Source organism: Schistocerca serialis, chromosome 11, assembly GCF_023864345.2.
Source record: "Schistocerca serialis cubense isolate TAMUIC-IGC-003099 chromosome 11, iqSchSeri2.2, whole genome shotgun sequence".
Taxonomy (NCBI): domain Eukaryota; kingdom Metazoa; phylum Arthropoda; class Insecta; order Orthoptera; family Acrididae; genus Schistocerca; species Schistocerca serialis.
Window position 1 is genome coordinate 133,346,220 of NC_064648.1, and position 19,684 is coordinate 133,365,903.

At 43.9% G+C, this 19,684-nt stretch overlaps 1 protein-coding gene across 5 annotated transcripts in view; it reads right to left on the reverse strand.

The window, feature by feature from the left end:
* LOC126427382 (uncharacterized) overlaps positions 1-19,684 on the reverse strand; it is a 420,537-nt gene that overhangs the window by 200,978 nt on the left and 199,875 nt on the right. For all 5 annotated transcript variants that reach the window (XM_050089736.1, XM_050089734.1, XM_050089737.1 and 2 more), the window contains one exon: positions 5,705-5,926. In XM_050089736.1, coding sequence (XP_049945693.1) covers positions 5,705-5,926 — 222 coding nt within the window. The remainder of the gene's footprint in view (positions 1-5,704; positions 5,927-19,684) is intronic.

Genomic DNA, 19,684 nt, shown 5'->3' on the forward strand with positions numbered 1-19,684 from the left:
GATCCCAACTACCTGGATTTTCCATTGTTTGAAAGATCTTTCTTCGATTAAGAACGAAAGCGAGGGAGGGCTACGGGCGGTGGAGAATAGACACAGAAAGAAAAAGCAATTGAAAGGGGGAGGGGGGGGGGGATGATCCTGTTGAGTCTTCCATCTTGTATGGCTGTGATCCAAGAAACTTTCCAGTTCCTGGCGTTCTGTCCAAAGCTAGGCTGCACATCTTCGGAGATGGTCCTGGTGGTGATGAGTCTTGGCAGTCTGACGAGTCACATGTTGGAGTCTGACTTATAATACTGTATAAAATGGGCATGTGATCAGTGGAGTTAATCTGTGTCAAGAAATCATGAAGTTTTCTGAAACCAAAATTTTATCTACAATGACAAACTACACTCCTGGAAATTGAAATAAGAACACCGTGAATTCATTGACCCAGGAAGGGGAAACTTTATTGACACATTCCTGGGATCAGATACATCACATGATCACACTGAGAGAACCACAGGCACATAGACACAGGCAACAGAGCATGCACAATGTCGGCACTAGTACAGTGTGTATCCACCTTTCGCAGCAATGCAGGCTGCTATTCTCCCATGGAGACGATCGTAGAGATGCTGGATGTAGTCCTGTGGAACGGCTTGCCATGCCATTTCCACCTGGCGCCTCAGTTGGACCAGCGTTCGTGCTGGACGTGCAGACCGCGTGAGACGACGCTTCATCCAGTCCCAAACATGCTCAATGGGGGACAGATCCGGAGATCTTGCTGGCCAGGGTAGTTGACTTACACCTTCTAGAGCACGTTGGGTGGCACGGGATACATGCGGACGTGCATTGTCCTGTTGGAACAGCAAGTTCCCTTGCCGGTCTAGGAATGGTAGAACGATGGGTTCGATGACAGTTTGGATGTACCGTGCACTATTCAGTGTCGCCTCGACGATCACCAGTGGTGTACGGCCAGTGTAGGAGATCGCTCCCCACACCATGATGCCAGGTGTTGGCCCTGTGTGCCTCGGTCGTATGCAGTCCTGATTGTGGCGCTCACCTGCACGGCGCCAAACACGCATACGACCATCATTGGCACCAAGGCAGAAGCGACTCTCATCGCTGAAGACGACACGTCTCCATTTGTCTCTCCATTCACGCCTGTCGCGACACCACTGGAGGCGGGCTGCACGATGTTGGGGTGTGAGCGGAAGACGGCCTAACGGTGTGCGGGACCGTAGCCCAGCTTCATGGAGACGGTTGCGAATGGTCCTCGCCGATACCCCAGGAGCAACAGTGTCCCTAATTTGCTGGGAAGTGGCGGTGCGGTCCCCTACGGCACTGCGTAGGATCCTACGGTCTTGGCGTGCATCCGTGCGTCGCTGCGGTCCGGTCCCAGGTCGACGGGCACGTGCACCTTCCGCCGACCACTGGCGACAACATCGATGTACTGTGGAGACCTCACGCCCCACGTGTTGAGCAATTCGGCGGTACGTCCACCTGGCCTCCCGCATGCCCACTATACGCCCTCGCTCAAAGTCCGTCAACTGCACATACGGTTCACGTCCACGCTGTCGCGGCATGCTACCAGTGTTAAAGACTGCGATGGAGCTCCATATGCCACGGCAAACTGGCTGACACTGACGGCGGCGGTGCACAAATGCTGCGCAGCTAGCGCCATTTGACGGCCAACACCGCGGTTCCTGGTGTGTCCGCTGTGCCATGCGTGTGATCATTGCTTGTACAGCCCTCTCGCAGTGTCCGGAGCAAGTATGGTGGGTCTGACACACCGGTGTCAATGTGTTCTTTTTTCCATTTCCAGGAGTGTATTATCCTCAGCTACACTATGTGATCAAAAGTATCCAGACACCCGGCTGAAAATCAGTTACAAGCTTGTGGCGCCCTCCATCGGTAATGCTGGAATTCAATGTGGTGTTGGCCCACCCTTAGCCTTCATGACAGCTTCCACTCTCGCAGGCATACGTTCAGTCAGCTGCTGAAAGGTTTCTTGGGGAATGGCAGCCCATCCTTCACGGAGGGCTGCACTGAGGAGAACTATCGATGTCAGTCAGTGAGGCCTGGCACAAAGTCGGTGTTCCGAAACATCCCAAAGGTATAGGATTTGGGTAAGGACTCTGTGCAGGTCAGACCATTATAGGGATGTTACTGTCGTGTAACCACTCCGCCACAGGCCGTGCATTATGAACAGGTGCTTGATCACATTGAAAGAGGCAATCGCCATCCCCGAATTGCTCTTCAACAGTGGGAAGCAAGAACGTGCTTAAAACATCAGTGTAGGCCTGTGCTGTGATAGTGCCACGCAGAACAACAAGGGGTGCAAGCCCCCTCCATAAAAAACTAGACCACACCATAACACCGCCACCTCCGAATTTTACTGTTAGCACTACACACGCTGGCAGATGACGTTCACCGGGCATTCACCATACCTACGCCCTGCCATCGGATCGCCACATTGCGTACCGCGATTTGTCACTCCACACAACATTTCTCCACTGTTCAATCGTCCACTGTTTACGCTCCTTACACCAAGCGAGGCGTCGTTTGGTATTTACCGGCGTGATGTGTGGCTTATGAGCAACCGCTCGACCATTAAATACAAGTTTTCTCACCTCCCGCATAACTGTCATAGTACTTGCAGTAGATCCTGACACAATTTGGAGTTCCTGTGTGATGGTCTGGACAGATGTCTGCCTATTACACATTACGACCCTCTTCAACTGTCAGCGGTTGGGGTTGGGGGTTGTTTGGGGGAAGAGACCAAACAGCGAGGTCATCGGTCTCATCGGATTAGGGAAGGACGGGGAAGGAAGTCGGCCGTGCCCTTTCAAAGGAACCATCCCGGCATTTGCCTGGAGCGATTTAGGGAAATCACGGAAAACCTAAATCAGGATGGCCGGACGCGGGACTGAACCGTCGTCCTCCCGAATGCGAGTCCAGTGTGCTAACCACTGCGCCACCTCGCTCGGTAACTGTCAGCGGTCTCTGTCAGTCAACAGACGAAGTCGGCCTGTACGCTTCTGTGCTATACGTGTCCCTTCACGTTTCCACTTCACTATCACATCGGAAACAGTGGACGTAGGGATGTTTAGGAGTGTGGAAATCTCGCTTACAGACACACGATACAAGTGAGACCCAATCACTTGACCACGTTCGAAGTCAATGAGTTCTGCAGAGCACCGCATTCAGGTCTTTCATGCTGTCTGATGGCTACCTGGTAGTAGGTGGCAGCACAATACACCTAATATGAAAAATGTATGTTTTTGGGGGTGTCTGGATACGTTTGATCACATAGTGTATGTAGAGAAGACATCAAAATATATAAACATGGGGATAATTTTAAGAGACAGGAGCAGTTGGGAAACTTGGTGACGTATGGATAGTTGCTCCGCAAAATCAATAGACAAGTTTTTATCACTGAGAGGCAACGATCGATAGTTACGTTTTATCTCCTACAACGACTATCACTGCTGATAACATGTAAACAATAGCACGCCCACTTTACACAGAATTTAAGTCACTCTCTAATGCCTGACTCGTCACTTAACAACACTTGGCATTGCCAGCAGAACCTCTGAAGAAGTCCAATGCAGCTTTGGATGAAACATCAGGAACCAAAAAGTTTCTCTGACCACAGCCACACAACCTGGACAACTCACCAGCAACTATGACATCCACTCATGAAAGCCTTCACCTTCACTTTATTTTGTGGATTTGTGGTTTTTATGTGATCCTAGTTGGTAAATACACAGAGTATACATAGAATAAAAATAAACTTGATGAAGGACGAAGATGAGACAAATTTTGGTCTTGGCATTTATAGAGAAAAAATTGATTTTCTAAGAGATACTCAATCTGACTCAGCAACAAACCCCAGTGATGAAAGATTCATCTGAAATTAAAAGTAATTCCACCCCACCTACTTTATTATGTGTAAGAGGCAAGAAAGAATCAATGCCTTCTCGGCAAGATAGCAATGGAGATACTATCGAAGACTGTGCTGCCAAAGCAGAGTTATTAAACATAGCCTTCTGAAATGCTTTCACAAAAGAAGATGAAGTAAATATTTCAGAATTTGAATCGAGAACAGCTGCCAACACGAGTAACGTAGATGTAAATATCCTCGGAGTAGTGAAGCAACTCAAATCACTTAATAAAAGCAAGTCTTCTGGTCCAGACTGTATACCAATTAGGTTCCTTTATGAGTATGCCAATGCATTAGCTCCATACTTAATCCCATACAACTGTTCGCTTGATGAAAGATCCGTACCCAAAGACTGGAAAGTTGCACAGGTCACACCAATATTCAACAAAGGTAGAAGGAGTAATCCACTAAATTACAGGCCCATATCATTAACGTCAATATGCAGCAGGATTTTAGAACATATATTGTGTTCGAACATTATGAATTACCTCGAAGGAAACGGTCTATTGACACACAGTCAACATGGGTTTAGAAAACATCGTTCCTGTGAAAAATGTGAAACACAACTAGCTCTTTATTCACATGAAGTGCTGAGTGCTGTTGACAAGAGATTTCAAATTGATTCCGTATTCCTGGATTTCCGGAAGGCTTTTGACACTACTACACAAGCGGCTCGTAGTGAAATTGTGTGATTATGTAATATCGTCTCAGTTATGTGACCGGATTTGCGATTCCCTGTCAGAGAGGTCACAGTTCGTAGTAACTGACGCAAAGTCATCGAGTAAAACAGAAGTGATTTCAGGCGTTCCCCAAGGTAGTGTTACAGGCCCTTTGCTGATCCTTATCTATATAAACGATTTGGGAGCAAACTGAGCAGCCGTTTTCGGTTGTTTGCAGATGACACTGTCGTTTATCGACTAATAAAGTCATCAGAAGATCAAAACAAAATGCAAAACGATTTAGAAAAAAATATCTGAATGGTGCGAGAAGTGACAGCTGACCCTAAATAACGAAAAGTGTGAGGTCATCCACATGAGTGCTAAAAGGAACTCATTAAACTTCGGTTACACAATAAATCAGTCTAATCTAAAAGCCATAAATTCAACTAAATACCTATGTATTACAATTAAGAACAACTTAAATTGGAAACAACACAGAAAATGTTGTGGGGAAGGCTAACCAAAGGCTGTGTTCTATTGGCAGAACACTTAGAAAATGTAACAGACCTACTAAGGAGATTGCCTGCACTATGCTTGTCCGTCCTCCTTTAGAATACTGCTGCGCAGTGTGGGATCCTTACCAGATAGGACTGACGGAGTACATGGGAAAAGTTCAAAAAAAGGCAGCACGTTTTGTATTATCGCGAAATATGGGAGAGAGTGTCACAGAAATGATGCAGGATTTGGGCTGGAAATCATTAAAAGAAAGGCGCTTTTCATTGTGACGGAATCTTCTCAAGAAATTCCAATCACAAACTTTCTCCTCCTAATGAGAAAATATTTTGTTGACACCGACCTACATAGGGAGAAACAATCACTACGATAAAATAAGGGAAATCAGAGCTCATACGGAAAGATACAGGTGTTCATTCTTTCCGTGCGGTATACGAGATTGGAATAATAGAGAATTGTGAAGGTGGTTCGATGAACCCTCTGCCAGGCACTTAAATGTGATTTGCAGAGTATCCGTGTAGATGTAGATGAAGATGAAAAGCAACCAATAATGGCAAAAACAATAATGTTTCTCTACTGACACTAAACAAACAGAGCAGAGACCCACCTGTACGGGGACAGCATGATGGCCCGTGCAATGAGCGGTTTGAGGGGCGGTGCATGGCCGAGAAAATCTTCTGAGCCCCAGTCCAACTCGTCCCTTGTTTCAGTTTTAAAGTCTGCAACGGACGTGGTCAAATTTGGATGTTGTGGCTTCCTCGGACCTACGCGACGGCTGTCTCCCGACGAACTGTGTGGAGTTTTCTTCCGAGTGGATGATGAGTTCTTGCTACAAGTTGAGGAAAAAACAAAATAAAGCTGTCAGCAAATTATATGTTAAGACGACACACAAGTTATTAGTGAAACATGTTCTACTTCAGTTATGATACCTTTGTTTCACAGACAGAAAGACAAAAGTAACGGGATTTATTTCATTTATTTATTTACACAACAAGTTACGTAGGACCAAATTGAGGAGCAAATCTCCAAGGTCATGGAGCGTGTCAGTACATGAAATTATAACATAAAAGTAATAACAGATAAAAATAAAATGTTTATGCACCCCAAAAAAGTCAAGCCGTAAGTTTAAATTAACACAATCAATAATATAACAACAATCAGCTTAATTTTTCAAGGAACTTCCCGACAGAATAGAAGCAGTGACCCGTGAGGAAACTCTTCAGTTTTGATTTGAAAGTGTGTGTATTACTGATAAAATTTTTGAATTCTTGTGGTAGCTTACTGAAAATGGATGCAGCAGTATACTGCACACCTTCCTGCAGTCCAAACCAAATGTAGGTTTGGTTTCTGCTGAGTATTAACTGGGTGAAAGCTGCTTATTCTAGCAAATAAGCTAATATTGTTAACCAGAAATGGCAGCAAGGAATATATATATATATATTGAGAGGCCAATGTCAAAATAGCCAGACTCATGAACAGGGGTTGACAAGAGGTTCGTGAACATACACCACTTATTGTACGAACTGCCCGTTTCTGAGCCAAAAATATCCTTTTAGAATTGGAAGAGTTACCCCAAAATATAATACCATATGACATAAGGCAATGAAAATAAGCAAATGAGACTAATTTTCGTGTCGAACGATCACTCACTACAGATACCGTTCGAATAGTAAAAATGGCAGCATTTAGTCTTTGAACAACATCCTGAGCGTGGACGTTCCACGACAGTATACTATCTACCTGAGCACATAGAAATTTGAACTGTTCAATTTCACTAATCAAATGCCCATTCTGTGAAATTAAAACGCCAGGTTTTTCTCGAATTGTGTTTTAGAAACTGTAAAAACTGAGCCTTACTGTGATTTAGTGTTAGTCTATATTCTTCAAGCCATGAACTTATGTCATGAATTGCACTGTTTGAAACAGAGCCAGTGTTGCACACAACATCCTTTACTACCAAGCTAGTGTCATCAGCAAACAGAAATATTTTAGAGTTACTCGTAATACTAGAGGGCATATCATTTACCAGGTGTACCGGTATGAAACGAGCGTTTTTTTGTGAAAATGAAACACTAATTTTGAATTGGAAAGCAAAAACATTTTATTCAAAGTACTGACCATTGATTTTTATACACTTTGACCACCTTTCTGGCAATTTGTGGACACCACACCAATAGAAATGTTCGTCTTTTGAAGTAAACCAATCAGACACCCAATTTTCAACTTCTTCGTAGGAATCGAAGTGTTCCTCAGCCAATGCGTGTTCCATTGATGAAAACAAATGGTAGTCGGAAGGGCTAAGTCTGGTGAATACGGCGGGTGGGGTAGCAGCTCTCAGCCAAGTGTTTTGATTGTATCCTGAACCAGTTTTGCTTTGTGTGCAGGTGCATTGTCGTGTAAAAAAATTACTTTGTCACCTCTTCTGGTCCAAGCTGGTCTTTTTTCGATCAATGCATAATTCAAATTGATCATTTGTTGCCTGTAGCGATTAGTACTCGTAGTTTCACCGGGTTTTAGAAGCTCATGGTATACCGCACTTTTCTGATCCCACCAAACACAGAACAATGTCTTCTTGCCGAATCGATCTGGTTTTGCAGTCGATGTTGATGGCTGTCCCGGATTAACCCACGATTGTTTGTTCTGCAACATTTAGCATTGCTGCCATTTGCTTCTGACTCAAAGTATCATCTTCATCCAATATTGCTTGCAATTTGGCATCTTTGAACTTTTTTGGTGGTCTTCCACATTCTTCATTTCTTACATCAAAATCATTATTTCTGAACCATTGAAACCATCTTTTGCATGTTGCTTCTGATAGAGCACGACCACTATATGCCTCGACTGGCATTCGATGCGACTCTGCAGCACTTTTTTTATTAAAATGAAAACAAAAATTAATACTTTCCGCAAATCATCACTTTCTGGTATAAAATTCAACATTGTTAACACGATGAAAACATATGTTGTTGTTTGTTTCATGTATGTTGTCGATGTATACTAAATATCTTTGACAGGTGTCATACCAACCAAAAAAAAAAAAAAGAATTTAAGGCTCATTCACAACAAATGTTTCCTATCAACACATTTGTATCTTAACACTCATTTCATACCGGTACACCTGGCCCAAACACTGATCCCTGGGGCACCCCCCACTTGACTGTACCCCACTCAGAACCCACAACACAGCCATTCTCATCATTGTGAATAAAAACCTTTTGCTGTCTGCTGCTAAAGTAAGAGGTGAACCAATTGTGAGCTATTCCCCGTATTCTGTAATGGTCCACCTTCTCAAGCAATATTTCGTGATCAACACAATCAAACACCCTAGTTAAATAAATAAAAAAAAAGTCTAGCATTCGAAACCTTTTGTTTAACCCATATTGTACCTCACAAGGAAAGGAGAATATAGCATTTCAGTTGTTAAAGAACTTCTAAAGCCGCACTGTACAATTGGTAGCAAATTATGTGATATAAAATGATTAATTATCCTTACATACACAACCTTTTCAATTACTTTTAACAAACACTGATGGCATAAAAATAGGTCTAAAATTGTCTACTTTACCCCTTTCTCCCTTTTTATAAAGCTGTGTTACTACTGAGTACTTTAATCGTTCAGGAAACTGACCATTCCTAAAGGAAACATTACAGATATGGCAATAGTAGGATACCTCCAACCATCATGTCGGACCTCCTTTTGCCGGGCACAGTGCAGCAACTCGATGTGACACAGACTCGACAAGTAAGTGGAAGTTCCCCACAGAAATATTGAGCCGTGCTGCCTCTATAGCTGACGTAACTGTGAAAAGTGTTACCAGTGCAAGATTTTGTACGCGAACTAATCTCTCGGCTGGGTTCCACAAATGTTTGACGAGATTAATGTCGGGCGATCCGGATGGCAAAATCGTTCGCTCAAATTGTCCAGAATGTTTTTCAAACCAATAGTGAACATCTGTGGCCCAGCGACACGGTGCACAGTCGTCCGTAACAATTCCTCGATTGTTTGGAAACACGAAGTCTGTGAATGGCTGTAAATGGTCTCCGAGTAGCTGAACACAATCAGAGACCACGTCCATTCCGTGTAAACAACCCACACCATTACGGAGACACCACCACCTCGCACACTGCCTTGTCGACAACTCTGGTCTGTGGCTTCGTGAGGTTTGTGTCACACTGTTAACACTACCATCAGCTCTTACTGGCTGAAACAGGGACTCATATGACCAGGCCACAGTTTTCCAGTCGTCTAGGATCCAACCGATAAGATCGCGAGCCCAGAAAGGGTGCCGCAGGCGGTGTCGTGTTGTTAGCAGAGGCACTCGCTTCGGTCGTCTTCTGCCGTAGCCCCTTAAGGGAGCCAGGACGTCAAACGGGCCGACTTCGAGAGGGAGAGGCACCACAGGACATTTTAATTTGCACTGTCTATACTTTTACAAATAAATTCATAAAACTTTGTCAGCATGACCAGGAAGGATTCAGGATTCACATTCATAGCAGTGGAAGTTCAAGAACACGAAAAATAATATTTTTTAAATGTGAAATTTCATGATCCCCCCCCCTAATTACCGTTGGCTGCATTTGTTGCTACAGGTACACTTTTCTTCATAAGTAAGAGAGATTCTTCAATGAATTTTGCACAGCTTACAAACCATACTTACAGGTGTATGAAACTCTAGAATTTATTTAATCTATGGAAAAATGAATGGGCTGTAATGTTTTAAACTTCGTGTTTAGAGAAAACTCAAATTTTATAGTTAATTATCTCAATCTTTACCACAGTTTTTAACAGATTTGGGAAATTCTAGAGTTTCATACACCTGTAAGTATGGTTTGTATGCTGTGCAAAATTCATCGAAGAATCTCTCTTACTTATGAAGTAAAGTGTACCTATAGCAACAAATTCAGGCAATACCAAGTGAAAAAATGATGAAATTTCAAATGTAAAAAAAGAAAAAAATTGTTTTGTTATGTTTTCGAACTTCCTCTCCTATGAGTGTGAATCCTGAATCCTTCCTGGTCATGCTGACAAAGTTTTATGAATTTATTTATAAAAGTATAGACAGTGTAAATTAAAATGTCCTGTGGTGCCTCTCCTGCTCCAAGTCGGCCCGTTTCACGTCCTACCCCCCTTAACGGCAAATTTTGCTGCACTGTCCTAAAGGATACATTTGTCGTGCATCCCACATTGATTTCTGTGGTTATTTCATACAGTGCTGCTTATGTGTTAGCACTGAGAACTCTATGCAAACGCTGCTGCTCTCGGTCATTAAACGAAAGCTGTCAGAAACTGTGTTGTCGGTGTGAGAGTTAATGCCTGACTTTGGTATTCTTGGCACACTCTTGACACTGTGGTCTCGAAATACTGAATACTCCAATGATTTCTGAAATCTAATATCCCGGGCGTCTAGCTCCGACTACCATTCCAGATTCAAAGTCCATTAATTCCCATCGTGTGGCCCTAATCGTGTGAAAAATCTTTTCAGATGACTCACCTGAGTATAAATGATAGAGCCACCAATGCACTTCCCCCTTATACCTTGTGAATGCAATACTACCACCACCTGTATATGTGTACGAGAGGGGACCCAAAAGAAACCAGATTGCTGTCATAAAAAATTTATTGATAAACCTTTTTAAAAAATTATTTCAGTCACCTTCAAAATGCTCTCCATTACATGCGATGCACTTGTCAAGTCTCTTACCCCACTGTTAGAAGCATGTTTGGAAATCTTCAAGTTTGATATTGTCCAGTGCCCTTTGCGAAGCTGTTTTTACTGCCTCCACATCGTCATAACGCTCCCCTTCTAGTTTCTTTCTTTCTTTCTTTCTTTCTTTCTTTCTTTCTTTCTTTCTTTCTTTCTTTTTTTTTTTTTTTTGTGGAAAAAGGAAAAAGTCGCACGCGGCTAGGTCCGGCGAATACGGAGTGTGGGGAACGACACACCACCTCTGAGATGCCAAATAGTGGGTCACTCGTAAGGCCGCGTGTGCTGGAGCGTTGTTGTGATGCGAAACCAGTCAGCTGATCGCCAAAGTTCCGGGCGTTTCCTCCTCACATCCTCTCGCCGATGCCTTAAAACATCCAAGTAAAAGTGTTGCTTAACAGTCTAGCCAGGGGGTACGAATTCCCGAAGCACAATTCCACTAACATAAAAAAAGACAATGATCATCGTCTTCACATTTGACCTCACTTGCCTTGCTTTTTTTTTGGTCTGGGAGAGTTGGGAGTCCTCCACTGGCTTGACACTTGCTTGGTTTCTGGGTCATACCCGTAACACCAACTCTCATCCCCTGTAATGACTTTCTTCAAGAAGTTTGGATCACGTGCAATCTCTGTTCTCAGGTCCTGACACACATTCATGCGGATGGTTTTTTTGCTCCTGTGTGAGAAGGCGCGGAACAAATTTAGCAGCAACACGTCTTGTGTGCAAATCCTCACTCAAAATCCGCTGGAACGAGCTCCAACTGATTCCTGTCTCTGATGAAATTCGGTCGATCGTTTGGCAACGATCCTTGTCGATCTTTCGACGGACCTTTCCAATGTTCTCTTCATTTCGCGATGTTGAAGGGCGTCTAGAACGAGATTGGTCTTCAACACACCTCTCATCACCTTTAAAGCACCCAAACCACTCGAAAACTTGTGTGCGGCTTATACCTTCCTCCTGGAAAGTTTCCAGAAGCATTTCGTGTATCTCCGTTGCAGTTTTTTTAAGCAGGAAACAAAATTTCACACAGACCCTTTGTTCTTTTAAAGTTGCCATAACGACTTCGCAGAGGTAACCCGCCAACAGTCAGAGAAACACAATACCACACTTGCACGTTCAGCTCTTCACTGACGCCATCTGCACAGCTGTTTCAGGAAGGTCTCTACTAACACCATCTAGCGTGAGAACCCTGCACTACGTCTACGAGTGGCAGTGCCCTCGGAGTCCGGTTTCTTTTGGGTCCCCCCCTCGTTTATCACTACCCCACAAGTTTGTTGCCTCAGTGCAAATGTACCTCCACGACACGGAAATGCCACCGCTACCAACTCGCGTACCCTCGATCACCCTCTCAAATGATGCATACACTGATGAACAAAACATTACGACCCTCTGTTTAAACGTGGTTGATCCACGTCTGGAACATCAATACAGCAGCAATTGCGCATTGTATGGACACTTCATGTGCTTGTCAGATTTACGGAGCTACATGGCAACGGATGCTTATGGTAACAAATTGCAGGCCAGTTTGTGGATGCAGAGATGGTGCCCAATAGCGCCCACACGCGCATTTAGTAGCCGAGATATTAATGCGAATTTACTATCGCACTTCTCGAACTATTGCAGTACTATCCCGGCCTCGTGAAAGACTGGAAGGTGTCGTCGGTGGGGAAGAAGTCGAGTGTGAAGGGGTGCAGTTGTTCCACAATAAGATTTACGCAGTGCAGTTGGTATTCCGAAGCATTTCATTGTGTATATCATGTTGCACTCTTAGAAAAACTCAAATTTCATGGAATTGATGGGTTTACGCACAGCTGGTTTGATCACACTTAAACAGAATGCAGAAAGTTGTGCTTAATAATTCAAACAATTTTGTAGGGATAGAAAATTGGCCCTAGTGAGATTGTCCTCAAGTACATCGCCCTTGTATAGACCCTCTATATACTCCTTCCACCTTTCTGCTTTCCCTTCTTTGCTTAGAACTGGGTTTCCATCTATCTCACTAGGGGTAAGATAGATACCGCCTACAGGAAAATTAAAGAGACCTTTGGAGATAAGAGAACGACTTGTATGAATATCAAGAGCTCAGATGGAAACCCAGTTCTAAGCAAAGAAGGGAAAGCAGAAAGGTGGAAGGAGTATATAGAGGGTCTATACAAGGGCGATGTACTTGAGGACAATATTATGGAAATGGAAGAGGATGTAGATGAAGATGAAATGGGAGATACGATACTGCGTGAAGAATTTGACAGAGCACTGAAAGACCTGAGTCGAAACAAGGCCCCCGGAGTAGACAATATTCCATTGGAACTACTGACGGCCGTGGGAGAGCCAGTCCTGACAAAACTCTACCATCTGGTGAGCAAGATGTATGAAACAGGCGAAATACCCTCAGACTTCAAGAAGAATATAATAATTCCAATCCCAAAGAAAGCAGGTGTTGACAGATGTGAAAATTACCGAACTATCAGCTTAATAAGTCACAGCTGCAAAATACTAACACGAATTCTTTACAGACGAATGGAAAAACTAGTAGAAGCCAACCTCGGGGAAGATCAGTTTGGATTCCGTAGAAACACTGGAACACGTGAGGCAATACTGACCTTACGACTTATCTTAGAAGAAAGATTAAGGAAAGGCAAACCTACGTTTCTAGCATTTGTAGACTTAGAGAAAGCTTTTGACAATGTTGACTGGAATACTCTCTTTCAAATTCTAAAGGTGGCAGGGGTAAAATACAGGGAGCAAAAGGCTATTTACAATTTGTACAGAAACCAGATGGCAGTTATAAGAGTCGAGGGACATGAAAGGGAAGCAGTGGTTGGGAAGGGAGTAAGACAGGGTTGTAGCCTCTCCCCGATGTTGTTCAATCTGTATATTGAGCAAGCAGTAAAGGAAACAAAAGAAAAATTCGGAGTAGGTATTAAAATTCATGGAGAAGAAATAAAAACTTTGAGGTTCGCCGATGACATTGTAATTCTGTCAGAGACAGCAAAGGACTTGGAAGAGCAGTTGAATGGAATGGACAGTGTCTTGAAAGGAGGATATAAGATGAACATCAACAAAAGCAAAACAAGGATAATGGAGTGTAGTCTAATTAAGTCGGGTGATGCTGACGGAATTAGATTAGGAAATGAGGCACTTAAAGTAGTAAAGGAGTTTTGCTATTTGGGGAGCAAAATAACTGATGATGGTCGAAGTAGATAGGATATAAAATGTAGGCTGGCAATGGCAAGGAAAGCGTTTCTGAAGAAGAGAAATTTGTTATCATCCAGTATTGATTTAAGTGTCAGGAAGTCATTTCTGAAAGTATTCGTATGGAGTGTGGCCATGTATGGAAGTGAAACATGGACGATAAATAGTTTGGACAAGAAGAGAATAGAAGCTTTCGAAATGTGGTGCTACAGAAGAATGCTGAAGATTAGATGGGTAGATCACATAACTAATGAGGAAGTATTGAATAGGATTGGGGAGAAGAGAAGTTTGTGGCACAACTTGACCAGAAGAAGGGATCGGTTGGTAGGACATGTTCTGAGGCATCAAGGGATCACCAATTTAGTATTGGAGGGCAGCGTGGAGGGTAAAAATCGTAGGGGGAGACCAAGAGATGAATACACTAAGCAGATTCAGAAGGATGTAGGTTGCCGTAGGTACTGGGAGATAAAAAGGCTTGCACAGGATAGAGTAGCATGGAGAGCTGCATCAAACCAGTCTCAGGACTGAAGACCACAACAACAACAACAGAAAATTTTAGTGACTGGGGAGAAATTAGAAAGATACTCCCATGGGGTCCAATTTTGGGTGCAGTCCCATTCCTTATGCACAGTGCAGAGAAACAATTTGACCAAAAGTGTAGGACAGGATGACATCATCGAACGAAGGTATTTTGAGTATATGAACAAAGAGAGAGAATTGCAGATTTACGGTAGAGTCCACACAGGATGGGCAATATGAGGGCAGCTCATAGAATTTACCAGAAATGTTATCTACATCACAGGATACCTCAGAAAAATACTTTTGTGTTAACTGACAGACATATGCGAGAGGTAGGATGTTTGTGGGCTAATAAGCAACATACAGGCAGAAGACACCCTGTTTTACAGACAAGTTTGACAAAGATGTGTTACGTTGCTCACAGTCAGATCGTAAGGACAGGTACCAGACAAATTGCTCGTGAACTTAGAATGAAAATCTGGAATTTCATTCGTGAGATTGGTCTGAATCCTTTTCAGCAGCTAATGTACAAGCTGTGGGTCCGGACAACTTCCGTAGCATCTGGAATTTGCCGACTGGTTCGTACAACAATTAGCATGACAGCTGCATTTCCACAAACATGTGTTGCTCACAGCAAAGGTTGCTTTATCCATGAAGGCATTTTCAATTCACACAACACTCACAGCTGGGCACTACAGAATCTTCATGCAATATATATCCATAAACAAGAGGGATTTGCTGTAAATATGTGGGTGGGAATTGTGAATGACTCACTCAGTGGTCCCTACATGTTACCTCACTGGAGAAGATATCACTTGGAGTTACACAGACCTTTTGATTCCAACATGATGTTGCAACTCGACATTTTGCACATGCTGACCAAGATTGTCTAGACAGAACATTTGTTAACAGGCAGATCGGACGTGGTGGACCGACACGTCGGCCTATATTTTTGCCAGACTTGACAACGGTGGATTTTTTTCCTGTGAGGTACCACAAAAGACAGCATGCATGCAACACCAGGTGAGGAGAACAGGGCTTTGTGGCTCATATTACGGCAGCAGCACCAGTGATTCAGATCACTCCCGGTGTATTTCAAAAAACACACCGATCCGTGCATCACTGCTATTTCCTATACCAATGTGAAAAACGGTGGTCAGTTTGAACATTCCCTACAACATGCTCTTGTTAATAAAGTGGTGGCAAGTCTGTGTACGAGAGGATATTAAATTTTTCATTTACTATGACCTTTTTAGTGCATGTTGCCATATGAAATATGGACACACGATTATCTTCATTGCTAAGGACGTGCCATATGTTCCTTGTATGTGATGCTTGAAGTTTTCCTTGTTCTTACTGTGATGATTAGTTAGTCCAAACATTTTGTTTAAGAATACATTTTCTGTGAATTTTTTTCATTTTGAATAAAGGCATCCATATGACAGATTTCAATTACATTCATGTGGTGCTGAAAATATACGAATGTTACCTCTAATTCCTACACCAAAATTCCTTCATTTGATGCTGTCTTTCTACGCTACACTAATTCAAAATGATTATGCAATTTTCATACTGCAAATTTGGCTATTTTCTTCTATTTGGGATGGAAATGACAAAAACCACGAAGCATTTTGATGTCTCTGTCACCGAAGTTTTCAGATGAGGCGAAGTTCCAAAAAGTAATTTAGTTATTAAATTAATATTAATGCATAATTTGCAACTCTTGTCGTTTGGTTTGTTACTGAAATTAACATGGCTATTTCTATGATGTTAACACTCAGAGGACTGTTTACATGTAATATGAATTTTACCTGCTTCAAAAAATTATGTTTTCTCAGTAACTGTGTAGTTGCAAACTTTGTTGCAAGCTTCCATTAAAGACAATTTTTGATAAGCTGTAAAATCCATATTGTATTTCTTGTATATAGAACTTATAGGTTATGAATATAATAGAGGAAAACATTCCATGTGGGAAAAATATATCTAAAAACAAAGATGAAGTAACTTACCAAACGAAAGCGTTGGTATGTTGATAGAGGCACAAACAAACACAAACACACACACAAAATTCAAGCTTTCGCAAACCACGGTTGCTTCATCAGGAGAGAGGGAAGGAAAGGGAAAGACGAAAGGATGTGGGTTGTAAGGGACGGGGTAAGGAGTCATTCCAATCCCGGGAACGGAAAGACTTACCTTAGGGGGAAAAAAGAACAGGTATACACTCGCACACACACATATCCATCCGCACATATACAGACAAGCAGACATATGTAAAGGCAAAGAGTTTGGGCAGAGATGTGAGTCGAGGCAGAAGTACAGAGGCAAAGATGTTGTCGAATGACAGGTGAGGTATGAGCGGCGGCTACTTGAAATTAGCGGAGGTTGAGGCCTGGTGGGTAATGGGAAGAGAGGATATATTGAAGGGCAAGTTCCCATCTCCGGAGTTCGGATAGGTTGGTGTTGGTGGGAAGTATCCAGATAACCCGGATGGTGTAACACTGTGCCAAGATGTGCTGGCCGTGCACCGAGGCACGTTTAGCCACAGGGTGATCCTCATTACCAACAAACACTGTCTGCCTGTGTCCATTCATGCGAATAGACAGTTTGTTGCTGGTCATTCCCACATAGAAAGCTTCACAGTGTAAGCAGGTCAGTTGGTAAATCACGTGGGTGCTTTCACACGTGGCTCTGCCTTTGATCGTGTACACCTTCCGGGTTACAGGACTGGAGTAGGTGGTGGTGGGAGGGTGCATGGGACAGGTTTTACACCAGGGGCGGTTACAAGGGTAGGAGCCAGAGGGTAGGGAAGGTGGTTTGGGGATTTCATAGGGATGAACTAACAGGTTACGAAGCTTAGGTGGACAGTGGAAAGACACTCTTGGTGGAGTGGGGAGGATTTCATGAAGGATGGATCTCATTTCAGGGCAGGATTTGAGGAAGTCGTATCCCTGCTGGAGAGCCACATTCAGAGTCTGGTCCAGTCCCGGAAAGTATCCTGTCACAAGTGGGGCATTTTTGTGGTTCTTCTGTGGGAGGTCTTGGGTTTGAGAGGATGAGGAAGTGGCTCTGGTTATTTGCTTCTGTACCAGGTCGGGAGGGTAGTTGTGGATGCGAAAGCTGTTTTCAGGTTGTTGGTGTAATGGTTCAGGGATTCGGGACTGGAGCAGATTCGTTTGCCACGAAGACCTAGGCTGTAGGGAAGGGACCGTTGGATGTGGAATGGGTGGCAGCTGTCATAATGGAGGTACTGTTGCTTGTTGGTGTGTTTGATGTGGACGGACGTGTGAAGCTAGCCATTGGACAGATGGAGGTCAACGTCAAGGAAAGTGGCGTGGGATTTGGAGTAGGACCAGGTGAATCTGATGGAACCAAAGGAGCTGAGGTTGGAGAGGAAATTCTGGAGTTCTTCTTCACTGTGAGTCCAGATCGTGAAGATGTCATCAATAAATCTGTACCAAACTTTGGGTTGGCAGGCCTGCGTAACCAAGAGGACCCATTACATGCAGTCTCCCATCCTTCATCAAAGACACCAACCACTTTCTCGAACACCTGGAATCCTTACCCAATCTGTTACCCCCGGAAACCATCCTTGTAACCATTGATGCCACTTCCCTATACACAAATATTATGGACGTCCAGGGCCTTGCTGTGATGGAGCACTTCCTTTCGCGCCGATCACCTGCCACCCTACCTAAAACCTCTTTCCTCATTACCTTAGCCAGCTTCATCCTGACTCACAACTTTTTCATTTTCGAAGGGCAGACATACCAAAAATTAAAGGGAACAGCCATGCGTACCAGGGTGGCCCCCTCGTATGCCAACCTATTTATGGGTCGCTTAGAGGAAGTCTTCTTGGTTACCCAGGCCTGCCAACCCAAAGTTTGGTACAGATTTATTGATGACATCTTCACGATCTGGACTCACATTGAAGAAGGACTCCAGAATTTCCTCTCCAACCTCAACTCCTTTGGTTCCATCAGATTCACCTGGTCCTACTCCAAATCCCATGCCACTTTCCTTGATGTTGACCTCCATTTGTCCAAGGGCCAGCTTCACACACCTATCCTCATCAAACACACCAACAAACAACAGTACCTCCATTATTACAGCTGCCACCCATTCCACATCAAATGACCCTTCCCTACAGTCTAGGTCTTCGTGGCAAACAAATCTGTGCCATTCCTGAATCCCTGAACCATTACACCAACAACCTGAAAACAGCTTTCGCGTCCGCAACTACCCTCCTGACCTGGTACAGAAGCAAATAACCAGAGCCACTCAAACCCAGAACCTCCCACAGAAGAACCACAAAAGTGCCCCACTTGTGACAGGATACTTTCCGGGACTGGATCAGACTCTGAATGTGGCTCTCCAGCAGGGATACGACTTCCTCAAATCCTGCCCTGAAATGAGATCCATCCTTCACGAAATCCTCCCCACTCCACCAAGAGTGTCTTTCCACCGTCCACCTAACCTTCGTAACCTCTCGGTTCATCCCTATGAAATCCCCAAACCACCTTCCCTACCCTCTGGCTCCTACCCTTGTAAATGCCCCCAGTGTAAAACCTGTCCCATGCACCCTCCCACCACCACCTACTCCAGTCCTGTAACCCGGAAGGTGTACACGATCAAAGGCAGAGCCACGTGTGAAAGCACCCACGTGATTTACCAACTGACCTGCCTACACTGTTAAGCTTTCTATGTGGGAATGACCAGCAACAAACTGTCCATTCGCTTGAACGGACACAGGCAGACAGTGTTTGTTGGTAATGAGGATCACCCTGTGGCTAAACATGCCTCGGTGCACGGCCAGCACATCTTGGCACAGTGTTACACCATCCGGGTTATCTGGATACTTCCCACTAACACCAACCTGTCAGAACTCCAGAGATGGGAACTTGCCCTTCAATATATCCTCTCTTCCCGTTACCCACCAGGCCTCAACCTCCGCTAATTTCAAGTAGCCGCCGCTCATACCTCACCTGTCATTCGACAACATCTTTGCCTCTGTACTTCCGCTTCGGCTGACATCTCTGCCCAAACTCTTTGCTTTTACATATGTCTGCTTGTCTGTATATGTGCGGATGTGTGTGTGTGTGTGTGTGTGTGTGTGTGTGTGTGTGTGTGTGTGTGCGCGTGTGCGTGTGCGAGTGTATACCTGTCCTTTTTTCCCC